General features: G+C 44.8%; 1 protein-coding gene across 3 annotated transcripts in view; it reads right to left on the bottom strand.

Annotated features, from left to right (window-relative positions):
- The window catches only part of YAP1 (Yes1 associated transcriptional regulator), a 114,146-nt gene that overhangs the window by 41,791 nt on the left and 49,758 nt on the right, over window positions 1-22,597 (bottom strand). For all 3 annotated transcript variants that reach the window (XM_030331842.1, XM_030331841.1, XM_030331843.1), the window contains exon 3: window positions 15,656-15,771. In XM_030331842.1, the coding sequence (XP_030187702.1) occupies window positions 15,656-15,771 (116 nt within the window). The remainder of the gene's footprint in view (window positions 1-15,655; window positions 15,772-22,597) is intronic.

Raw genomic sequence — 22,597 nt, 5'->3', positions numbered from 1 at the left:
ATTAAGTACTTACCATATTTATTATATGTAAATATTATTTGTTATACGTGAATCAACAAATGTTTAGTATTTCACTAAAAACAGCAAACTTCAAAAATTAAGTTCAGGAAACTTCTCACTGATACCATTCTTATGCACCATCAACAATCAAAACTGAACCTCTGATGGCCCTCATGTTAGACACGAAGGTACAGAGGAGAAGCAATCCCAGCGCAAACTACTGACTGCTGCCGATTCTCACACCTATTTCTACTTGAGGAAGGTGCATATGAAATACAAGTACTGGGGGCGCCTGGGCTCAGTCAGTTAAATGGCCGTCTTCAGCTCAGGTCATGATTGCGCAGTTTGTGAGTTCGAGCCCCACATCAGGCTCGGTGCTGAGCGCACGGAGCCCACTTCAGATCCTCTGTCCCCCTCTCTGCCCCCTCCCATGCAAGCGCTCTGTCTCTCAAAAATAAACATTAAAAATGTTTAAAAATTACTGTACAATTAATTTTAGAAGCATGCTAATGTGCAAAACAGAAAAGAACGCTTTATATATTTATCTGTATTTTTCATTTAACATTCTGGGTAAATATGTTACATGGAAAGAGATGGTTCAAAATAGATACCGAGAAAGGTACTAATCAAAGGCAAAGGCACAGATGAGCAAAGATTACCTTCAAATAGGGTTGTACCACAACTGAATCCTTAGTGGCAGAAAAAGATAACAGACAAGAAACAGATCTTCAACCTTAAATGTGAATGAAAGAAAACAATATATCGGGGTGCTGGGTAGCCCCGTCAGTTGAACGTCCGACTCCTGGTTTTGGCTCAAGTCATGACCCCAGAGTTGTGGGATCGGGTCCCACGTTGGTCTCCATGCTGAGCATGGAGGCTGCTTGGGATTCTCTTTTTTTCTCCCTCTGCCCTTCAAATATATACAGACATATAGTCAGATCTGGGCTACACACACACATGCACACGCACACGCACACACAGAGATTTTTAGTTAAGTAGTCCTTAGAAGAAATCCAGTGCCTTGATCCTTAATGCAGGATTCTAAGTCATTCTGCTAAACTAATAAGCTAACTGTTGAATAACCATGAAAGGGGCGCCTGGGTGGCTCAGTCGGATGAGCGTCCGACTTCGGCTCGGGTCGTGATCTTGCGGTCCGTGAGTTCGAGCCCCGCGTCGGGCTCTGTGCTGTGCTGACAGCTCAGAACCTGGAGCCTGCTTCTGATTCTGTGTCTCCCTCTCTCTCTGACCCTCCCCCCATTCATGCTCTGTCTCTCTCTGTCTCGAAAATAAATAAACGTTAAAAAAAAAAAAAAAAAAAGAATAACCATGAAAAGCACAGAGAGCAAGAGCGACAGACTGAGTCACTGGTTACACAGGCTCCTAAAAGTTTGACTCAAACATGTGTTTGGGCTAACCTTAAGACACAGTAAAGTACTGAGTCCAAGGGGAAATCTGGGTTTCCCACAAAACTACATTCTTAAGAGAAAACCACAGGAATTGATCAAAATAAATTTAGAATGATCTTGGAGTTCAATTTATATTCTGATTTAACGTGTTATAAATTTCTTCAATATGGAGCACACGAAATGAAGCAAATGTAAGTAGCCAAATTTTATTTTATTTAAATCAGATGATCTTAAATCTGTGCTCAAAATCACCAGGAAAGCCCCACCCTTAGGAGTCCAGGTTCAGAAGGTTCGCCCATAGGGCACTGATGGTGCCGGCCTGGGGACACTTACAACCGCTGAGGGCTGGTCAGGCGGCACCTCTACACCCCAAGTGTCCACTAGCAGGTACCGTGGGCGGCTCAGAGCCCCAACCATCAAGCGCTGCAGGTCTGGGAAAGGCACCACCTTTGCCGGGAGAGGGCGACGCGAGCGGCTATGTCCACCAGGACCAAACGAGTCCTGAGTGGTGCTCCTCCTGTAAACACGTGAAAAGCCTGAATGGCTCCAGCAACTGTTAAGGAGAAGCAGCTCACAGGTCTTCTGCCTGTGAGAACTACGTGGAACTGAAGAGCGGGGACCCTGGAGGTGAGACGAGTAGATGAGATCCCCGGATTCTCACCGGCGACTTGGCCCGACACCATGTCTGGCTGAGAAAGCTTTTCTGTCCCGGCGGAAATGAAGAGCCCTCACTCGTCATCTGGCTCTAACCGGCTGTGCGTTTCTGTCCAGGCCAGACGGGGAAGTGCCTGCACACAGCAGTGTCCGTTTCTGTGCACACAGTGCATTTTCCTATTCTATTGTCCAGCAGAGGGCCGAGGGCCCTCTACTCAGAAAGGGGAATAAATGTCTGAAACTAATCAACATGGAATTCAATTAAAATCCTTGATTTACGCTCTTGAAACAGTGTTTTTTCCGCGTAAGTTCAACCTCTCCATTATCCAGCATGACTTAAACCAAGACACGGAGATAGTTACCAACGTCCTACTACATCCAGACACACTTCTGGGACTGGAGATGTACAGCTGTGAGCAGACCAATCCCTGTCTCACGGAGCTTCTGTTCTAGCCGGGAGGACAGACAGATATGGACAGAAGAGTGCTGGCTAATGAGTGCACTGAGCAAAAAGACATAGAGCAACACGGATGCAAAACACCTGGAAAGGGTCCTTTAGACACATGGGCCAACATGGGCTGCTCGGAGGAAGCAGAGAGTCCAACAGGGTGCGAGCTGGGGAGGAGCATCCCAGTCAGTGGGACCGGGTGGAGGGCGGAGGTACGTGGGGCACGGTTTTGGCGGTCAAGACTTGACCAAACAGCTTTCATCGTTCCAACCAGGAGAGGGCTGCACGCATAATACCTAACACAAATTACCAGTGCTCCAGGGTGATACCAATTCTCCAAGCCCAGGGAGAACCTCGAAACGAGTCTGAGTGGACCATGAACATTTTCATGCTAAGTCATGTTCACGTGTGAAGACAGGCCCTCAGACACAGGGAAGATATGGGAGCTTTCCAACCTATCACACCTGACCACCGCACCGAAGTCTTTTGGGGAAGAAGGGGAAATAAAAAAAAAAAATAAAGCACTAATCAAGAAGGCAGAAAGATGTCAGCATTTTAATAAGATGTAAGGAGGGTGAGAATTTTTTTTAAGTAAGCTCTACACCCAACTCACGACCCCAAGAATCAAGAGTCGCGACTGAGCCAGCCGGGCGCCCTAAAGGTGAGAAATCCAAACTGGGATAAGCAAGAGGAAGAAGACTGTTAGGCTACTGTTAAAGTAATTCATAAATCAGAGTTACTTATCCTTGGGGAAAATAGATTTTTAGGTGGGCTTTACTACTGGTTGAACGGTCACTTCTCTGCTACAGCAATGTAACTTCCTGCAATATTTTAGGAATGAAACACTCCAGGTCCTAGCACACATGGTGACTCAACACCCACTTTTGCATTAGTGACGACCGCCATCTGCAACGTCTTATCAAACAAGAAAGTCTGGATGAGCCACCCCTCACGCTGAAGAGCAGCCCGTCCTACTGGCCCCGCGGTTCGGGGTAGAGCCGACACCCACGACCCAGAAAGTTCACTAAGCACGCCCTGCTGAGTGGTTCAGAGTACAGAATTCTCAAGAAGTCATTTCCTCCGAACGTAGGAGGAGCCGCTGTAAAAGACGCCGTGGCCTCTACAAGGAATCTGCCGCTGACCTCTGTGAGTTCCGGACTCCGGTCCTAAGCTGGCACTGAGGACAGCTCACCAACTCTTACTTTACGTGGGGGCATTCGACGCTCTGTGCAAGTGCGTGTTGACTCCTTTACCAGCCCCGCGGTACAGGAGCTATCATTTCCCCCACTTGCAGATGAGGACACGATGGCACAGACAGGCCGCCCAGGATGCGTGCCCGCCAGCACCGGTCACACGCTTTCTTCTGCAGGCGCCAGTGCCACGTGCACGACGGCTCCCACACCTTTCGCGCTTCACCCGAGGCGCCAGCCTCTCTCTCTTCTCCACCAAGTGGACACGACACACTTTACAAAACATGTTCCCATATTCGGAGTGGCTTCTACTTAAAAAAAAATTTTTTTTTAATGTTTATTTTTGAGAGAGAGAGAGATAAAGGGAGACGGCGCACAAGTGGGGGAGGGGCATAGAGGGAGGGAGACACAGGATCCGAAGCAGGCTGCAGGCTCCGGGCTGTCTGCACAGAGCCCGATCCGGGACTCGAACTCACAAACCGTGAGATCGTGACCTGAGCCGAAGTCGGACGCTGGACCGACTGAGCCACCCGGGCGCCCCTGGATTCTACTTTAAAGTACCACGAGCTGCACTTGCCCCTGAAACCAAACTGGCACGCAGACTTTCACATCTCCGGGACGGGGTGGTATTTCAGCCGCAGCCTCCCAGCTGGCCTTCACCCGTGTGGTGGCGCAGCACGGAGCCTATTCGGGAGTCTCTGTCCCCCTCTCTCTCTGTCCCTCTGCCACTTGCACAGTTCTGTCTCTCTCAAATAAACAAACTAAAAAAAAAAAAAAAAAAAAAAAAGAAATCGTACTCGTTTAGATTTCTTGGAGGTTTATACTGCACACTGTCTTGTATTTACTCTCTTACCCTGAGTTTAACTAGAGGCCAGTCAGTGGCATGGGAAGATACATCATTCTGCCCCAGAACACAGAAAAAGAGTTTTGTTTTGTTTCTAGAAGCAAGTGTGCTCAATTCTGCAAGGTGGATGAGAAAAAACATGGCAACATTTATTAGAAACTAGCACTAGGCCTAGTGTGCAACACCCTGCTCTGCAGACTTGAGGTTTTCAGAATATGTGGGAACTGAAATATATTCACCCCTGACTCTTCAGCAGTTCTGTATCCAAAGGAGTCTTCCATAGACATACGCGTCTGAAATCCCTATACCTGGTCTTCTAAACCCTAGACAATCCCTGATAAAATCTTGTCCACACGAGAAAGATTCTTAGGTGGACACACTCAAAAAAACTGTCATGTACAATCATTAAGTATTATTGTCACTAACTTTTTGTGTGCCTTCAATAATCTAAATGTGGGACAAGTATTTATAAATGTATTGGTTGAGGAAAACAGCTTATAAAATCAAGTTTTGGTAAAAGAAATAGGATTTCCCTTCTGTATCTACAGCAACAGTGGACTTAAAGCACACAGCCCTAGGTCACGCGGTCAAAACTATCATTTTTGGGTACAGGCCTAGAAGCTAAAAAGCCTATAAATATAGCGATTAAAATCTGTTTCACAAAAGTAAACACAAGGGTGGTGACGAGCCGTTTCTTTTTCTCCTTCAAGTTCGGATGTGCTCCTATAGGCCGCCGGAAGATTCTCGTTCCCAACGACTAGAGACACTACCAAGCCCAAAGCCAGGCTGCTCACCTGCACGCAGTGCACCACTCACTCGCCTACCCCCCACCCCCGCCTCCCCCATCAGGCCCTGAGTCTTAAACAAACACCCTGATTTCTTCGTCTTGGTATCCCCACAGCTGAGCACAGCCACACTACACAACCAAAGTCTGTTGAGCGAAAATGATTAAAAACCTACCTGTGGAAAGAATAATTGATTGGTCTTGATCAAGTCACAATCTCTCGGATCTTTAGTCTGTGCTTTTATAAATCATAGGTTTTTTACAAGTTGGTACCACTGGGGTGCCTGAGTGGCTCACTTGGTGAAGCATCCAACTCTTGATCTCGGCTCAGGTCATGATCTCACAGTTCATGGGTTCGAGCCCCATATCAGGCTCTGTGCTGACGGTGTGAAGCCTGCTTGGAACTCTCTCTCCCCTCTCCCCCTCCCCCCCCCCCTCCCCCTCCTCCTCCTCCTCCTCACTCTGCCCCTACCCCACTCATGCACGCTCGCGCTCTCTCTCTAAATAAATAAGCAAACATTAAAAAAAGTTGGTACCATTTTTACAGAATTTTTATATTAAATAAGCTCTCATATGAACTGATGGATTCCTACCTATCACTTGTGTAGCTTTTATTCCAACAGAAAGTAGGAATAATATGAACACAGAAGTAACAAAGTAGACCTTAATAATACTTCCGTGGTCTCAAGTTCACCATTCTAGAGCCTCTGTTCTGTGCAGCCCATGAACCGGCAGCATGGACACTACTTGCAAACGTGTTAGAAACGTGGAGCCTCAGGTCCAGACCTACTGGGTCACCGTCTGATTTTAACACGCCCCCAGCCGGCCCCCCCTCCTGCCACAAATTAAGAACCACTCATTCATAACACAAAAAACTAATAAGGCTCATCTGTGTTCACTAAACTCTTATAGAACGACCTACCATTAGCTCAAACATCACCAACACAGCAACCGTGCAATTCGGTTGGTTAGTAAAAAAACAAAAACAAAACACCCTTGACGCATAAAAATGCAATTAAGTATGATTTCAGCTCTATATTAACACTCTAGAAAGACAGCCTAGTTTAGAGAGAAGCATAAAAGGGTTCGAGATTCAGACGGACCTACAGTCAACCCTGCTGGATCCTGTACTAACCTTCTAACCTTGTGCAAGTTCCTTACTCTGCTTGAAACTTCCTTTCCTTATCCACAAAGTGGGAGATGAACACTCCATTCAATGGGAGAGGTTTACAAGAACTTGACATAAAGTAGGGTAGGTACTTTTTAAAAAAGTCAGTTCCCTACTCTTTCCTGGAACAGTTGTGCGATTTTGTTCCAATAATATATTTACTTTACTAAAATTCATACACAATGCAAAGAGTCAGGTTGATCAGGAAATAAACCTGGGTCTCAAAGATGCAATGAAGGGCACCTGGGTGGCTCAGCTGGTGAAGCATCTAACTCTTGATCTCAGCTCAACTCACAATCTCAGGGTTAGGAGTTCAAGCCACACCCAGTGTGGAGTCTACATTAAAAAAAAAAAAAAAAAAAAAAAAAAAATTTAAAAAAAAACCCCAACTTTAACCTAATTGAAGTTTTGCCACCTCCTTATCTTACTGATTAAAAGAATAAATATTTTGGAAAACTCTTTGTTGTTGCAGGATTCTTTTTATTTCACTGATGCTGCCTATATATGGTAGTTTATGGATATCATTTTTAAAGAATTAGCATTTTAATCTTTCACACAAATATTCCTCTTATGAGTCATAAAATTACTGTGGCAAAAGAGTAACCAGAAGTATTTAGAAATCAGTGGGAAAGACAAAAATAATATTCCAACACTTGTCAGGAGAAGAAATAAAACAGGCATTTATTTTTTTGTTAAATGTAAATAAGTGAGTCTCTTTCTCAGCCTCTCTACTCCAAAGCCAAGCAACGTTTCCAAAATTCTACAAATAATCACTGAAAACAAAGTTGAACATGGCCACTTCTATCTGTAAGCACCAATATCCAACAACTCGTGTCACAGAGAAGCTGGCAGCAAAGACACTCACATGCCAACTTTTTCCTGTATGTTCTTTACCAATATCCTCTTACTCTACAAGTTAGTCTGTTGGGTAAAATAACAGAACATTAGGCTCAGTATTTACACTAAAATCTTAGTAACTTCCAGAATTCAAATGAGCTTCACTTTCCCGAACGATTACTTCAAAAACTCCTAGTAGAATTTTAAAAATATCTGTTATTTGTGCCCTAAGACCAGGTCAAGGGAACTCAACAGCCTTGAGTTTCTGTATATTCTCCAATCACTGCACAAAGAGAACCTCTAACATGAAGCAAAGAAGACAGGAAGGAATTCCTTTATCTAAAACAGAGGCATTATAAAAACTTCTGATGGGGCGCCTGGGTGGCGCAGTCGGTTAAGCGTCCGACTTCAGCCAGGTCACGATCTCGCGGTCCGGGAGTTCGAGCCCCGCGTCGGGCTCTGGGCTGATGGCTCAGAGCCTGGAGCCTGTTTCCGATTCTGTGTCTCCCTCTCTCTCTGCCCCTCCCCCATTCATGCTCTGTCTCTCTCTGTCCCAAAAATAAATAAACTTTGAAAAAAAAAAATTTTAAAAAAAGAAAAAAAAAAAAAAAGAAAAAAAAAAACCTTCTGATCCCTAAGCTATTGAAAAATGAAGAAACTCTATACATCTACCTTTCAACATGATTAGCTGGGTTGTCTCCAATAAAGGAATGAAGAAATGGATACTTTGAAAATGCTACAGATTGTATAGGGCAGCACATTAATATATAAACACATACCTCAATTCCAGAATAAGCGACCTCACAGTTTTGCTTCTGTATTTGGGGACTGGGAGATTCCTACACAGGGTGCTTATTTTAGACTCAACATAAAGAAAGACGATTTATCAGCCAATATCTATTGTTCCATTTGCCGAATGTTGCTGCCTCGTCCAGGTTAATTCTGAGTTTTAGTATTATTTAGAAAATAGTTGAGCTTCCCCCATCAGAGCACCACAGAGGCCATTAGCTGACTCGACACCAGTGGCACACTCCATTGAGAGCAAAGTCCCAAAGCCACCAAGATTGAGAAGTGCCCTATGTAGTACGTCACTGGGTCTAACAAGACTTCAGAAGGACAAACTACAAGACACGTGATAACTGCAAGCTACTGTCACTTGCAACCTGGTCAGACGTTCACACTGAATTAACTATTCTTGTTTTTTTTTTAACGTTTATTTATTTGAGAGAGAGCACACCTGTGCCTAAGCAGGGGCAAGGCAGAGACGGGAGAAGAGACAGAATCCCAAGCAGGCTCCGTGCTGTCAGCGCAGAGCCCGATGTGGGGCTCGAACCCACTAACCATGAGATCATGACCTCAGCCAAAATCAAGAGTCAGGCGCTCAAGCAACTGAGTCACCCAGCCGCCCCGAGTTAGTTTTTCTATTTCACAAATACTTTTATCTTCATAGTTCCCATATATTGTTTACTTGCGACTTTTTTTTTTTTAACTTTTTTTTCAACGTTTTTTATTTATTTTTGGGACAGAGAGAGACAGAGCATGAACGGGGGAGGGGCAGAGAGAGAGGGAGACACAGAATCGGAAACAGGCTCCAGGCTCTGAGCCATCAGCCCAGAGCCTGACGCGGGGCTCGAACCCACGGACCGCGAGAACGTGACCTGGCTGAAGTCGGATGCTTAACCGACTGCGCCACCCAGGCGCCCCTACTTGCGACTTTTAATAATATGAACTAGACAGGCCCATATTTTTAAAGCAAAAAAATGGCTGCTTCCATATTACCATTTTCTAGGAACTTCATTATCAAATCAATCAAGACATAAACTATGTACAGAAAAAAACCCCAAGTTTCCAGAGAATTAGTTATATTGGTCTTGGATTATTATGCTTTTTTGCTTTTTACTATTCTCTTATCCTGTGGCCATCTTTTCCTAATTTACCTACATTTCCAAATGGGAAAAAAAAAGCAATTTTGGTTTAAATAATGATAATCTGGGATAGGAGGTTGAGAGTAATGAGTGAAACACGGTCTCTGTCATTTACGCCATTCACTGCTCTGTCTTTGGGCTTTGTTGCTGTTTTATCGTTTGATATATTTTAGTATACTCTCAGTCCATATATAATCACTTCAGGTTAACAGATAATTTCCATCTTATAACCGTCAAGATCTTTCAGAAGAATCAAAAAAAAATTTCACTCTGTAAAAGAAGAAAACCTTATTTAACAGTCTACCATCTATACTAGAGCAATGTGTAAGAATCTAAAAGCCAGAAAATAACGCATGACTGGGATGAGAGCCAATGACCTGTATTTGAGCATAAAAAATTATTTTAAGGGTGCCTGAGTGACTCAGTCAGTTAAACATCTGACTTCAGCTCAGGTCATGATCTCAAGGTTTGTGGGTTAGAGCCCCACGTCGGGTTCTGTGCTGACAGCTCAGAGCCTGCTTGGACTTCTCTCTCCTCCTCCCTCTGCCCATCCCCACTTGTGCATGTGTGCGCGCGCTCTCTCTCTCTCTCTCTCTCTCTCTCTCACGCTCTCTAATAAACTTACAAATATATATATATTTGTGTATATATATATAGTGTGTGTGTGTGTGTGTGTGTGTGTGTGTATATATATATATATACATATATATTATTTTAAAGGGAGAGTGGCTACCTGTTACTATCAACTGCTTAAAATGTAAAATATCAGATCAGATCACACTTACTTACCTCTTATACACCTGACAGATACCAAGCGCGATGTATCTTGAGTAATTTTTAACTATGCACAACCACGTTACGTGGACTGTGTTAATCTTCACAGCGAGCCTACTGTAAGTTCAATGTTAACTGCTATTCCCATTTTCCAGGTGAAGACACTGGTCGCTCCTGCAGCCCATCCAAGATGGCGCAAGCAGTAAGCGACAGCGCCGGGATGCAAATCCACGTCCGCCGGACTTCAGCCCTTACTCTCCATCCCTCCGTTCACTCAGAAGGTGAAAAGCAGGATTCAAAGCTGATGAGCTACAGTCAGGAAGCAGGAAGCAGGAAGCAGGAATTAGAGGCTCCTAAAGCTTCGGTCAGCTCTGCCACTTGGCTCCACGCCCTTTGCTTTTTGAAGTTAAAAACCTTACACCGATCTACCCTTTACTGGTCCTTTTACCTCATCACATCCACTCTCTGCCTGTCATTTTTCTTGGTAACCCTCTCTCTTCCCCCACGGGTCAGGAGGCCCCGACAGAGACTGCATGAGGCCAGCAAACGTGATGGCAGCTCCATGTGCCTCTCTCCGCCTGCTTCCAAACAGTCTCCCCCACTGCCAAGAAGGGGGTCAGCACATTCCTCTAACACGTATCATCTCTGGTGAGCAGGAGGCCATTTTCTCCACCCACCTCGAGGCGTTTCCTAGGAGTTCCATGCAGGTTTTCATAGCAGGGAAATCTCAAAGAGCTCCACTGGTAGACCTGGACGTTAGTCAAATAAATGCCTCACTTTAAAACATACAGACAATGAATTCTTTAAAATGTACCTGTAAAATAGGACATCTGACTCTGCATGGGTACCAAAGGTACATTTTTAAAAAGCAGATAATTGGATCATTGCTTAATTTAAATCAAGGCTGATGATTTTTAATGATTCTAAACAGTCACCAGCCTCTGGCATTCAGTTATCTGTGGATCATCACATGGTATACTTGTCCTTGACTTTACCATTACTCTAAGATTCCACAATCTTACCGGTTATAGTTAACGAGCTACTACTCAACATTTAATATCTTCACATAAATAAAGCTGGTGAAGCAAGTATCACGTTGTCTATCATAAAAGTCACTAACGTCCCACAAACTCTCCGTATGGAGACCAATTTTACACAGATCACGAGCATGCACAAAAGGCTGTTTGCATGCTATAAACATAACACACTTGACAGAATTTCCCAAGGGCAATCATCTCAAGTAATGTTTTTAAAGTAATCTCTATGCCCAAAGTGGGGCTCAAACTCCTGACCCCGAGACCAAGAGTCACCTGCTTCACTGTCTGAGCCGCTGGGCGCCCATCATCTAGAGTAATATAAGAGAGTAGGGCTTCTACATACTTTTATATAGGTACACGTTATTATAGATTTTTACGTAAAATGAAATAGGAATATTATCTTACTGAATGGCTCCAATCTCCTTTTAGTTTTCTTTTCCTCACTTATCAAATTCCTTTTACAAAGTTCACTGTCATTTATATGCCAATTAGGTGGACACTTAAAGGATATGAATTAATCTACTTCATAAAATCTAGTTAGGTTGGGGAACCTGGGTGGCTCAGTTGGTCCGACTCTTGGTTTCAGCTCAGGTCATGATCTCACAGTTCACGAGTTCGAGCCCCATGTCAGGCTCTGCGCTGTCACTGTGGAGCCTCCTTGGGGTTCTCTGTCTCCCTCTGTTCTCTCTCTCTCTCTTTCTCAAAAATAAACAAACATTTAAAAATAAAAAAGAATCTAGTAAATCAGGTCTCTAGAACCCTCTCCCGGTGTACCATTTAACTGGCAAATCAGTGATTTCTCAATGATACATATTAAGAAATTTGGCCAATTACAAACCACGGGTATCCAGTGTAGCAATGGAGTCCATCACTTCAACCTCATATTTTGAAAAAGAACTTATGAAAACAGAAGTAAACTGATCATTTTGCTAAACTAAATTAGACTGAATGCAAAAAATAGGATTTCATCCAATCTCAGACTTGGAGAGAAATTTAAAAGATCAGTCAGTTCAGTGAACCATTGAAAAGTGATACAGAAAACGGGTCTGGAGAGTCTAAAGAAAATGAGAGTTTTAAGGAGGTGGTCTGATTAGAAACAGACCAGAACACAAAGCTAGACTCGAATATTTGAAGGAGGAGAATTCTTTTTTAAAAAGCAAAAACGAAAAAGTTCTTGCTTAAATGATTACGGACAAAAATGTAAGCCAAGTTGCATTTAGCATGACCGACCCAGGAAAGTGCTTCAGGAGAGACGTGCAGTGACCACTGTGTGCGCCCTGCTGAGCTGGAAGCCCCTTGCTGTTCTGTTACAGCGAACATTCTCGAATGTATTTAAATACCTACCCTCACAATTCTTCTTGCTCCCCGTCTCCAGGCTCAAAACTCTCCTGAAGAGATGACCTTGGTAGCACAGGGGGGCAGATCCGGCCAATCTCTCTTGTGGTGATCTGCGGAACCGGCACGCACCCCCCCACTCCGGAAAGCACAGCCACCAAGCACCGTGCGTGCGTCCCAACAGAGAAAGGGGAGCCCCTCGCTTAAGACCTGACTGAGGTGACATGAGAGCTGTCGTTTCACAGGAAGGGAGGATGTGACATTCGTTCCAAAGCATTTCAATACCGTGTACAAGTCCCCTATTCTTAAATGTCCACTAGCTTGGAAAAAATGAAAGCCAACCACGGAGTCGTGTGAATTCACACCATACACATGCCATCTACAGCCTCAGCACTTGACGCGGCACTTACGCCATTTGTGTTTGTGACCAAATTCACAAGAATCTAGATTTAAATTTGTGCCATTGTAAGAATTTTCATATCCCCTTAACATCTTGCTCTCATTCTGAAACTCTGTGTGACTCCTTTTCTTTTTTAGGATCAGTTTTTGTCTTTGAGTTAAAACAAAGCAAAACAAAACACTTTTTGGTTTTACCCTGTCTCTTCCTTTCTTAAAGCACCGTTCTGCGCCACCAGCCCACTGAAGACAATGACCTTGCATGCCCTCCATAAATGTTCTCTCTTCTTAAGGTGCAGTATGTACTCGGCGGCGTGCGGTGCGGAGCCTTGTTCGGCGAGCCCCCCACACCCACCACCTTCTGGAGAAGAGCTGTCCCGTGAGCCGGGCGCACTGACAGACCGCCTCCGGCTGCGTGGAGGCTTTCCTCGGACACTGACTCTAAGCCTGGTTCACATGTAGATTAAGAGGATGGGCTCTGGGCCTCCACCGGCAAACCCTGAATCCTGGCTTCTACCGCTTATCAACTGTGTGATGTGGGGACAATTATGTAAGTTTCCTCATACGGGAAGGAAGTCTAGTGAAAGCACCTAACTTAAGTGGCCACTGTGAGAATTAAGGGAGATGGTACAAAAGGACCCCAGAACCCTTCACATGTCTTCCTACCATTCTCTCCGACCACCCCTGACACATGCCCACATCTCTCTCGGGGGCCTGTCCCATTTCAGGTCAATTCTCTTCCCCCCCACTCCTAACCCAGCACGCCACTTGGCTGGACGCCACTTGGCTCCAACAGTCCCTGCCGGAGTCACTCTGTTCACCAAACAAAGCTACGGGCAAGCGTGCCTACTGGTTTATGTGCGGTATATAAAACATACTTTACAACCAAAACACGGAGCTAAAAAAATACATGCAAATATTCTAAAACCCACTATAACCAATTTGATATATACTTTTGAATTTAAACACAAATTTGAATACAAATTCTCCCTACTTGCTCAGGCCGTTATCATCAGAAAATGTAATAGGAAAAAATTAAACCCATGTTCTAAAGGATCACAATCAAACTTGTTACATGCAAAATGCCTAAATCTTCCAAAATAAACTTTAAATTAATAACCTACTTATTACTGGCTTCCAGGGCATGGTTTTAGGTGGAACATGACAAAATGAATAATGTGAGTCATCTTCTTTGGACTATAAATACAAGGCAGCTTTCACAACTTTTACTTGGAAATTTGATAAAAGAGAACTAGATGTCAAGTAAAAATATTAGTCAAATACATACATAATATTTTGCCTTAAGACTTAAATATCACACATAAGTTTCTGCAGGATAAGTAAATGTATTCACATTAAAACAAGCTAAATGGAAGATTAAGGGAATGAATTTTTCAACAGTTTATATAAACAAAGTTTATGACAAGAAAAGCTTCGTCATGAATCTTTCTTCATGTTTGTTTTCAGCACGTAACTCTTCAGAATTCAAGTGTCTGGCCCAGCAAGGGCAAGGACAGACCAGAGACCCCACACGCCAGCCCCGCCTTCCGGGGCAGAAGGACGATTCCAGTCCTGGGCTCTCCTGGGCCCGGAGCCGGTTGGCTGGCCTGTTGTCCCCACAGGCCAGAAGTCCTTTCCAAAGCCTGCTGCCGAAGACAGTCTACACTGTAGCCACCCACATGGGCTGGTCAGTCTGCCGGGTGAGCAAGAGGAATGGGCCGTGACAGACACACCGTCACGGCCCTGAAGGTGGCCCATTACGGCCGCTGCCTTCTGTGCTCCGAACCGGGGCCGAGGCAGAAACCCACCCCGAAGGCTCCAATCCCAGATGCAAACACGGAGCCGTGTCTTCCCGGGGCACCCCTTCCCCATCTGCACGAAGAGGCCCAAGGGGGTAGCTATGGCCTGGGGCCCACACAGCAGAGGTACCTGACTGACTAGGAAGTCACTAAACCTTCACTCAGTACCTATTCTGCACTAGAACTGTAAATAAAAGCTTTATATGTATTATTTCCTTTAATATCTCCCCCTCTGTAGTAATGGGCAACAGAATCCCCATTATGTAGATGAGAAAACCAGCATGTTTCAACACACTGCCAACCAAGAGAAAAGAGCCACCCTCAGGTCTATCATCAGTGAAAAGGGCAGACTGCGTTCAGTAACACATACTAGTGGTTTCTACATTGCGACCTTCCGGTTACTTTCAAGGTAGAACAAATACGCTCGTTAAAAGGTAGTTAAGAACACCACAGCTTGGCTTCCCACGCAAACCACTAAGAGAAAAAAGAAACCTCCAACTTTAAGACCTCAGACAGAAAAAAGCAGTGGGTCAAAGTCGACTCAAACACAAGTGTGTCAAAATTAACCAAACTAAGAATCGGGAGACACTGACTTCAGAACTGAAACTGTAAGAACGGTGCCTTCTGGTTGCAGCCCTTCTATATATTAGTAACTGAACAAGGCTTGGGTAAAGCATGCGATTTTGAAACAAAGGACGAAGTCTCCCACAAAAAACCAGGTAGAAACGGGGCGCCTGGGTGGCTCAGTCGGTTGAGCTTCCGACTTCAGCTCAGGTCATGATCTCGCGGTCTGTGATCTCGAGCCCCACAGTGGGTGCTGTGCTGACAGCTCAGAGACTGGAGCCTGCTGCGGATTCTGTGTCTCCCTCCCTCTCTGCCCCTATCCCCCTTCTCAAAAATAAATGAACGGGTTAAAAAAACAAAAACAAAAAACGGGTAGAAATTAACGGTCGCCCATGCTCCAGTTTTCTTACAAGGATAATGATTATTTTCCATGGAAGGTCCTTGTGGTGCACAAGCCTTTCCTCCATGTGCTCTAACGACAGGGTCTCACTCACCTGAGGCCGAGTTCATCATGTTCTGCTGCACCGGTGGGCTGGTGGGTGCCGTGACGCTCATCTGGGAGAGCATGGCCTTCCTGGGGTCCTGCCATGTTGTTGTCTGATCGATGTGACTGGGACGAAACAAACCACCGCGTTAGACAACGAACACCAGGTCCTCAAAGCAACAACCCCGCCTCCCAAAGCAGAGGAGATCTGTGTGCACCCATGGAAGGCCTCTCACACAGTCACCTGCCCGCCCGTCCTCTGTGAGAACCTTCCTCGGCCTGTGCCCACTGCACTTTCACCACCCAGATCCTACAGGAACAAGAGATGTGAAAAACCATGCCTGGAATTTAAGGGAAGGGAACACCATTTTCACCTAGGAGACTATTACCGGCTGCTTCTAATTTACACATAAAAGGCGATTTGTACATTAATCACCTATGACGTAGTCACATGACCAGAACCCAAAATTCACAAGAGAACCACCCACTTTTTCCTCTGGGAGCTAAGAATGCCAGTTTACATATACTTTTTTAGACCTTCAGGTAAAAATACAAAGAGGGGAAAATATATATATTAAAATATATATTATATATTAAAATATATATTAAGTATTTAAATTAAATATTAAATTAAAATATATATTAAATATTTAAATATTAAAAATATATTGAAATATATATTAAATAAAACTTATATATTATAAATATATATTCCAAAGCCAAAACAGAAGTAAAACCTAGATCTATTAAGTTTTCAGTGTCTCGTGACCATCAAAGGCCTTTGTTAGTTGCTAAAGAAAACATTTAAACGTTTTCTGCATACTGTTAACTTACTGCAAAATGTCTTATTACATATGCACGTGGATATTTTTAATCTGTAAAACTGAGGGTGCAAAGGGTCGAAGATTCTGCGAACTAGAAGACTCCAACGTGTCTAGCACAGTATCCGACGTAGGATGGTTCAAGTTTTCTTCCTCCAGCAAAGTCTGTTTCAGTGAAACAGTAACTAGAATCACTATGAATATAAAACTACCTAAGAAATTAGGTTTAAGGAATACCCAGAGAAGTATTCAAACATGTATGCAAAGTTCTCTCTGTAAAATTTATAAAAGCAAAAATTTGAAAGCCAGCTAACATCTAATCAAAGGCATTGGCTAACTAAATATTATATCGTACAGTAGACTACTACAGGTATTGAAAATACTTTAGAAGAACATTTAATAATGAAAATGTTTGCAGTACTGCTTTTTAAAGGAGGTTGTAGGGGCGCCTGGGTGGCGCAGTCGGTTAAGCGTCCGACTTCAGCCAGGTCACGATCTCGCGGTCCGTGAGTTCGAGCCCCGCGTCGGGCTCTGGGCTGATGGCTCGGAGCCTGGAGCCTGTTTCCGATTCTGTGTCTCCCTCTCTCTCTGCCCCTCCCCCGTTCATGCTCTGTCTCTCTCTGTCCCAAAAATAAATAAAAACGTTGAAAAAAAAATGAATAAACATTAAAAAAAACAAAAACAAAATCTTACTGACAAGACAGGAAAAAAGGATCATTACACTCTGGCTAGAATGAACCTTAGGCATTACCTACTGGCAATGGGAGGAGGGGATGAAGCACACGGAGTCTGCACAGTTCAGAGTGACAGTGGCACCTGTCAAGTGGAGGCCACTGCAGGCCAACCATCAACAGAGGGAGTATTTGTGTCTCTCTGGTGGAGCACACGGTTTCTCAAACCCCAACCTCCCACCCAGCACTCCTTTCTCCAGCAGTTGTAGGCTGTTCAGCAGCAGCACCAGCACTTGCTCAGGTGCAGACAATACAGGCACAGCCTGCTCTCTGTCTTGCCAGGGAAGCACCCCGTTCCAGAAGACCAAGTCCTTAGCAAACCCAGTAAAAGCTTACTCCTCCTCCTCTTCAAGCCTCCCTAGGAGCCACGCAACAAATTAAAGTGTAAAATGTCTAGATGTGCAGTGCTCCTCACACTTCCAGATCTCACACATGGTAATGCATGTAGTCATACTGGAAACAAGCTTAACATCCACAAGAACAAAATGGAGAGAAACGTTTCTCACCGCCTGTTTAATGTTAAGAAAGCAGGAAAGGAAATGGCCAAGTGATTACTACGGGCCGTTAAATTTCAACGTATGTGTCACTGCATACTCCTGGTCTCCAGGCTTCCTAAAGGCCCTCCACTTGCGAGGACCAAGGAGAAGAGTGGGTGCACTGGAAGCAGGCTCAGGATGCGGACTGCTCCAAGTTTCTGAATACTCAGCAGTTGGGTTTCTCTCAAAACTAATCAATGACACAAACCATCTTAACCGACTTATAACTAAATTGGCCTCTATGTGAGAGCTGAGAAGACCCTGTTCTGATGGCCAACCATAACCACCACATGAACATTCTGGAATGTGGGCACCAATGTGTAAATATGCTCTCAATGCATCTTTCTCCTTGAAATAAATTATGGTTTTGAATACAATACAGAGAATGTATACTTTTACTGCTGTCAAGAGATCAATTATTTTGCTGAAACGTTATGTAAGCACACAAATGCTAAAATTTCTCTTCCTGAGAAAGCTCTTAAACCCCAGTCAGTTAATTCAGAGCCCTATCAAGCTGGACTACGTTACCTCAGCTAATGTCCCATTTGCTTAAAAAGTATCTACATCTTCGGGGCGCCTGGGTGGCTCAGTCAGTTAAGCATCTGACTCTTGGTTTCTGCTCAGGTCATGATCTCATGGTTCATGGGATTGAGCCCCTCCCTTCCCCGCCCCGTCGGGCTGTGCTGACAGTGCAGAGCCTGCTTGCTATTCACTCTCTCCCTCTCTCTCTGCCCATCCTCTACTCTCTCTCAAAATAAATAAATTAAAAAAAAAAAGACCATCTAAATCTCCTTAAGAAATAAAGATGCCATTATCTAAATTGCCCGACCATAAAAGCATGTAATCATTTAGATGCCAAAGAAAATATAAAATAAAATTTACCTTAGAATTTGCTTTCGCTTAGTCTGTAAGATTAAATCATGAAAAATACTGTTTTATCCTAATAAGTCAATTTGAAACAGTATACCCCAAAATATCCAGCCTTCCTTTTTATCATAAGAACAAGAATCTTTACCAAAACATTTCATACCACACAGAAGTATTCTTGAAAACTCCAAGCAAACAGTTTGCAAGCCTCCTATCCCCCCGGACACACGCGCGGCACCCCCCCTCACCTCCGCCGGTCCCTGAGGCCCTCCCTGTCCACGCCACCTAAAATGTGTCCTGTCTAAATCCAGTCTGCTCCCTCTTCTTTGTTCTATTTTTTTCCTGATAATCTGACATATGTTACTTATTTTGTTTGCCTGTCCCCTCCAACGAACAAAAAGCTCCAGGGAAATAGGGACTTTTATCCGTTTTATCAACTACAATTATCTTCGGTGATTAGAAGCGTGACAGATATTTGTCAGTGCATTAATGAAAAGAAAGCTTTTTTCCTTTTTTGCCCCAAGAACATCAAACTTTCTCTCAAGGTCACCCACCCACCTCCTCCAGAAAAGAAGCCACTCGGGATGAGAGATCCAGCAGAACGAGCAGGGAGGGCACGGGCCACGCTGGCAAGAGGGGCGGGGGCGGCAGGAAGAGGGCACGGTAAACGGGGGTGAGGTGGCCGAGCGAGCTGTGCCCAGGGAGGCAAGCGGAGCTACGACCAGAGGCGGAAGAGGTTTGGTGTTTAAGAGGAAAACAGACACATTTAAATGTGGACAGAAAGAGACGAGCTGAAGATGTGCTAAGGGGTCACTGCACACGGTGGGAAGGAACGGACCGTGGGCCCGGCTTCCACTGCATCAGCCGGGGGACGGGGCGAAGGAAGGAATCCTGGCTGGTCGGAGCGGGAGTTCTGGTGTGAGGATTTCCATTCTCTTAATTAAGAAAGAGCAAGAGGGCGGATGAGGCTGGTATTACTGGTGGTCCCACTACGCAAATGAAAACTCGGGGACTGGCACGAGGTCGCACGTCCAGTACACAAGAGGACTGCACGTGGTACCCAGGAATTCTGAAAACAATTTATGTACCAAATATATGAAAAGGACAACGCTCAAAAATGTTAAGTCCTGGGTCATACATACCAAATAACAAAAACATTGTATAAATGCTAAGAGGGTAGAATAAAAAGACATGGGTATTGAAGATTCAATAAAAGACGCCAGAATATTACAAAACACAATTGTTATTACCACTAGGATGTAAGCTTCTTGAAGGAGGTGCACTCGGAAGAGTGCGGGGAACCTAGCGTAGCTCGGCACGTTCCCGAGGGAATGCATATTAAACCAGTGTGCGTTACTTAAGAACATGGGTGATGAAGAGTCCACATAAATGCTAATATGAAAAGGGTTTGAAAAGAACTGTCACTCAAACTACACTGATTCTAAAAAACGTCAAATTATAAATAACAATCAAAATATATAAACCAAGAAAATCAAATCAAGGGAAACTCCTAGAACAGTATTTTCCGAGTTTTAAAATATGCGTGGTTATACACCGCATAGAAACAAAGGTTCAGTTCATCATGTTTCTACAAAGTCTGGATGCTGAACTTATTACAGGAAACAAGAAGTGTGAAATCTTGTAGCACCTTAAAAATATGTAAATAAATCTTTGCTATTATTTTGGAACAGAAAAGCAACTGGATTTATGACCAAGATAAACCCTATGATCTCACTCTGGAGCAGCAAAAGCCGGCAGACAATGAACTTGTCAACTTTGGGACTGATGAAATGTAAGCGGCTGTACTTGACGGAGGACCACGCCTGACAATGGTCTCTCCCGCATACACAGTGGCTTGTCGGTCTCACTTTACATGGCACAGTCTGGTCTCACGTACCAGATGACTTAGCAAAATGTATACACAACCAAAAAAGGGGCAGAAATACTGAAGTAAATAAACCACTAGAAAACGGACGTTCTGCGTAGTCCCACAAGTTCATCACAGCTATGGTATTTACAAATATTTATGGAGCTCAGGGCGCCTGGGTGGCTCAGTTGGTTAAGCATCTGACTCTTGGTTTCTGCTCAGTTCATGATCTTGCGGCTCGTGAGATCGAGTCCCACGTCGGGGCTTGGGATTCTCTCTCTCTCCCTCTCTGCCCCACTCCTGCTTGCACTCACTCAATCTCAAAATAAAATAAACCTAAAAAAAAAAAAAAATCTGTAAGGAGCTTTGTATTTACACTCTCCCGTCCGGAGTACATCTTAAGAAGCTCAAAGCTGGGCCTTGAAGATGCAGGGACTCTGACCTTAAAAAGAATAACACTATCATTGCCACACCTCCAAATTACTGGGGAAACCATAAGAACAGGAAGCTACAACGGGAGGGCCCAAGCCCTCATTCCCCCAGGACCGCTGTTCAGCAAGGAGGATGACAGCGTGCCATTGTGTTTGGACTCTCTCGGAAAGGTTGGAAAAAACACTAACAATAACAACAACAAAACAATAAAGACAACAACCTACAGTTTATTAAGATTAAGAGACTTGGGGGCGCCTGGGTGGCGCAGTCGGTTAAGCGTCCGACTTCAGCCAGGTCACGATCTCGCGGTCCGTGAGTTCGAGCCCCGCATCGGGCTCTGGGCTGATGGCTCAGAGCCTGGAGCCTGTTTCCGATTCTGTGTCTCCCTCTCTCTCTGCCCCTCCCCCGTTCATGCTCTGTCTCTCTCTGTCCCAAAAATAAATAAACGTTGAAAAAAAAAAAAATTAAAAAAAAAAAAAAAAGATTAAGAGACTTGTCCAAGGGCAGATGAGCTAGTATGAAATCTCCAGTCTCTGTACTATCGACGCTTCCTCTTATGACGTGAGAGCATCTGGGGTGCTGTTTAGATGCCTTAAGACAACCTCGCCATCACCACCTCCGTCCTCCAGTCCTCGCAGAATTAAGCGCGAGTAGACAGAAATATCTGCAACGACACCCAGCACAGAAACCCAGGATCACATTCTTCTGAATCTCTCCCGCTCACATACAACAGGACTGTGGTAGATGAGAGCAGCTGCCAGGATTTCGGAGGATGGGATCAGTGACACACAAACATGACCTCTCCCAGACCCCTTGGATACTACGGGAAGAGGGGAGGAGAAACCCTCCATATAGGTTCTGAATGTCAAATGTCCCACAGGAGTGCCCAGCTGCCCCAGTCAGAGGAGCAAAATCTCGGGGTTGTGAGTTTGAGCCCCACGCTGGGCATAGAGATTACTTAAAATGAGTAAAATGTGAAAGAAGAGAAGAGGGGAGAAGAGACGAGACGAGACGACACGACACGAGACGAGACCCACCGACACTTTCCCACACGTCAGATACCATGCTGGCTCCCCACAGAAGCCCTAGGATTTACTGTGCAGAGGAAAGGTGCCAACCTCTGCTGACTTCTCCCGGGACGCTGTAGCTCTTCCATGGAGACGGTGACCAAGTGACAGGGACCGCGGAGACAGAAGAGACAGCAGAGACAGGGACCGCACGGGAGAGGCCGGTGCTGAGAAGCAGGCAGTGGGCCCGATCAGGACTGCCCTAGCTGAGAACGGAACCCCCCACATCTGCCCTCGTCCACTGCTCGAGAACAGTCCTTCCTTAACAAAGAGGACAGCAGAGCTGGCCCTCGGTCACCCTGCTGGCAAGCAGCAGAGCCAGGATTAAAACGTCTTCTACCTTCTGGCTCAGTGCTCTTTCCACCTCATCTTACTGGTCTCTAAGCAGAACAGGGTTTTCTAAAATGCTAAACTGCCACTCTAGCACAAGAGAATTTCTTCAAGGAATGTAATTAAAAGAGAGACTCGGGCGCCTGGGTGGCTCAGGTGACTGAGCATCCAACTCTTGGTTTTGGCTCAGGTTACAATGTCCCAGTCATGGGATTGAGCCCCACAGCGGGCTCCGACCTGCCAGTGCAGAGACTGCCTGGGAGTCTCTCTCTCTCTCTCTCTCTCCTTCTGGCCCTCCCCC

Source organism: Lynx canadensis, chromosome D1 (assembly GCF_007474595.2).
Source record: "Lynx canadensis isolate LIC74 chromosome D1, mLynCan4.pri.v2, whole genome shotgun sequence".
Lineage (NCBI taxonomy): Eukaryota > Metazoa > Chordata > Mammalia > Carnivora > Felidae > Lynx > Lynx canadensis.
The sequence above is the reverse complement of the archived record's forward strand: the minus strand, read 5'-3'. Positions and strand labels throughout refer to the sequence as shown.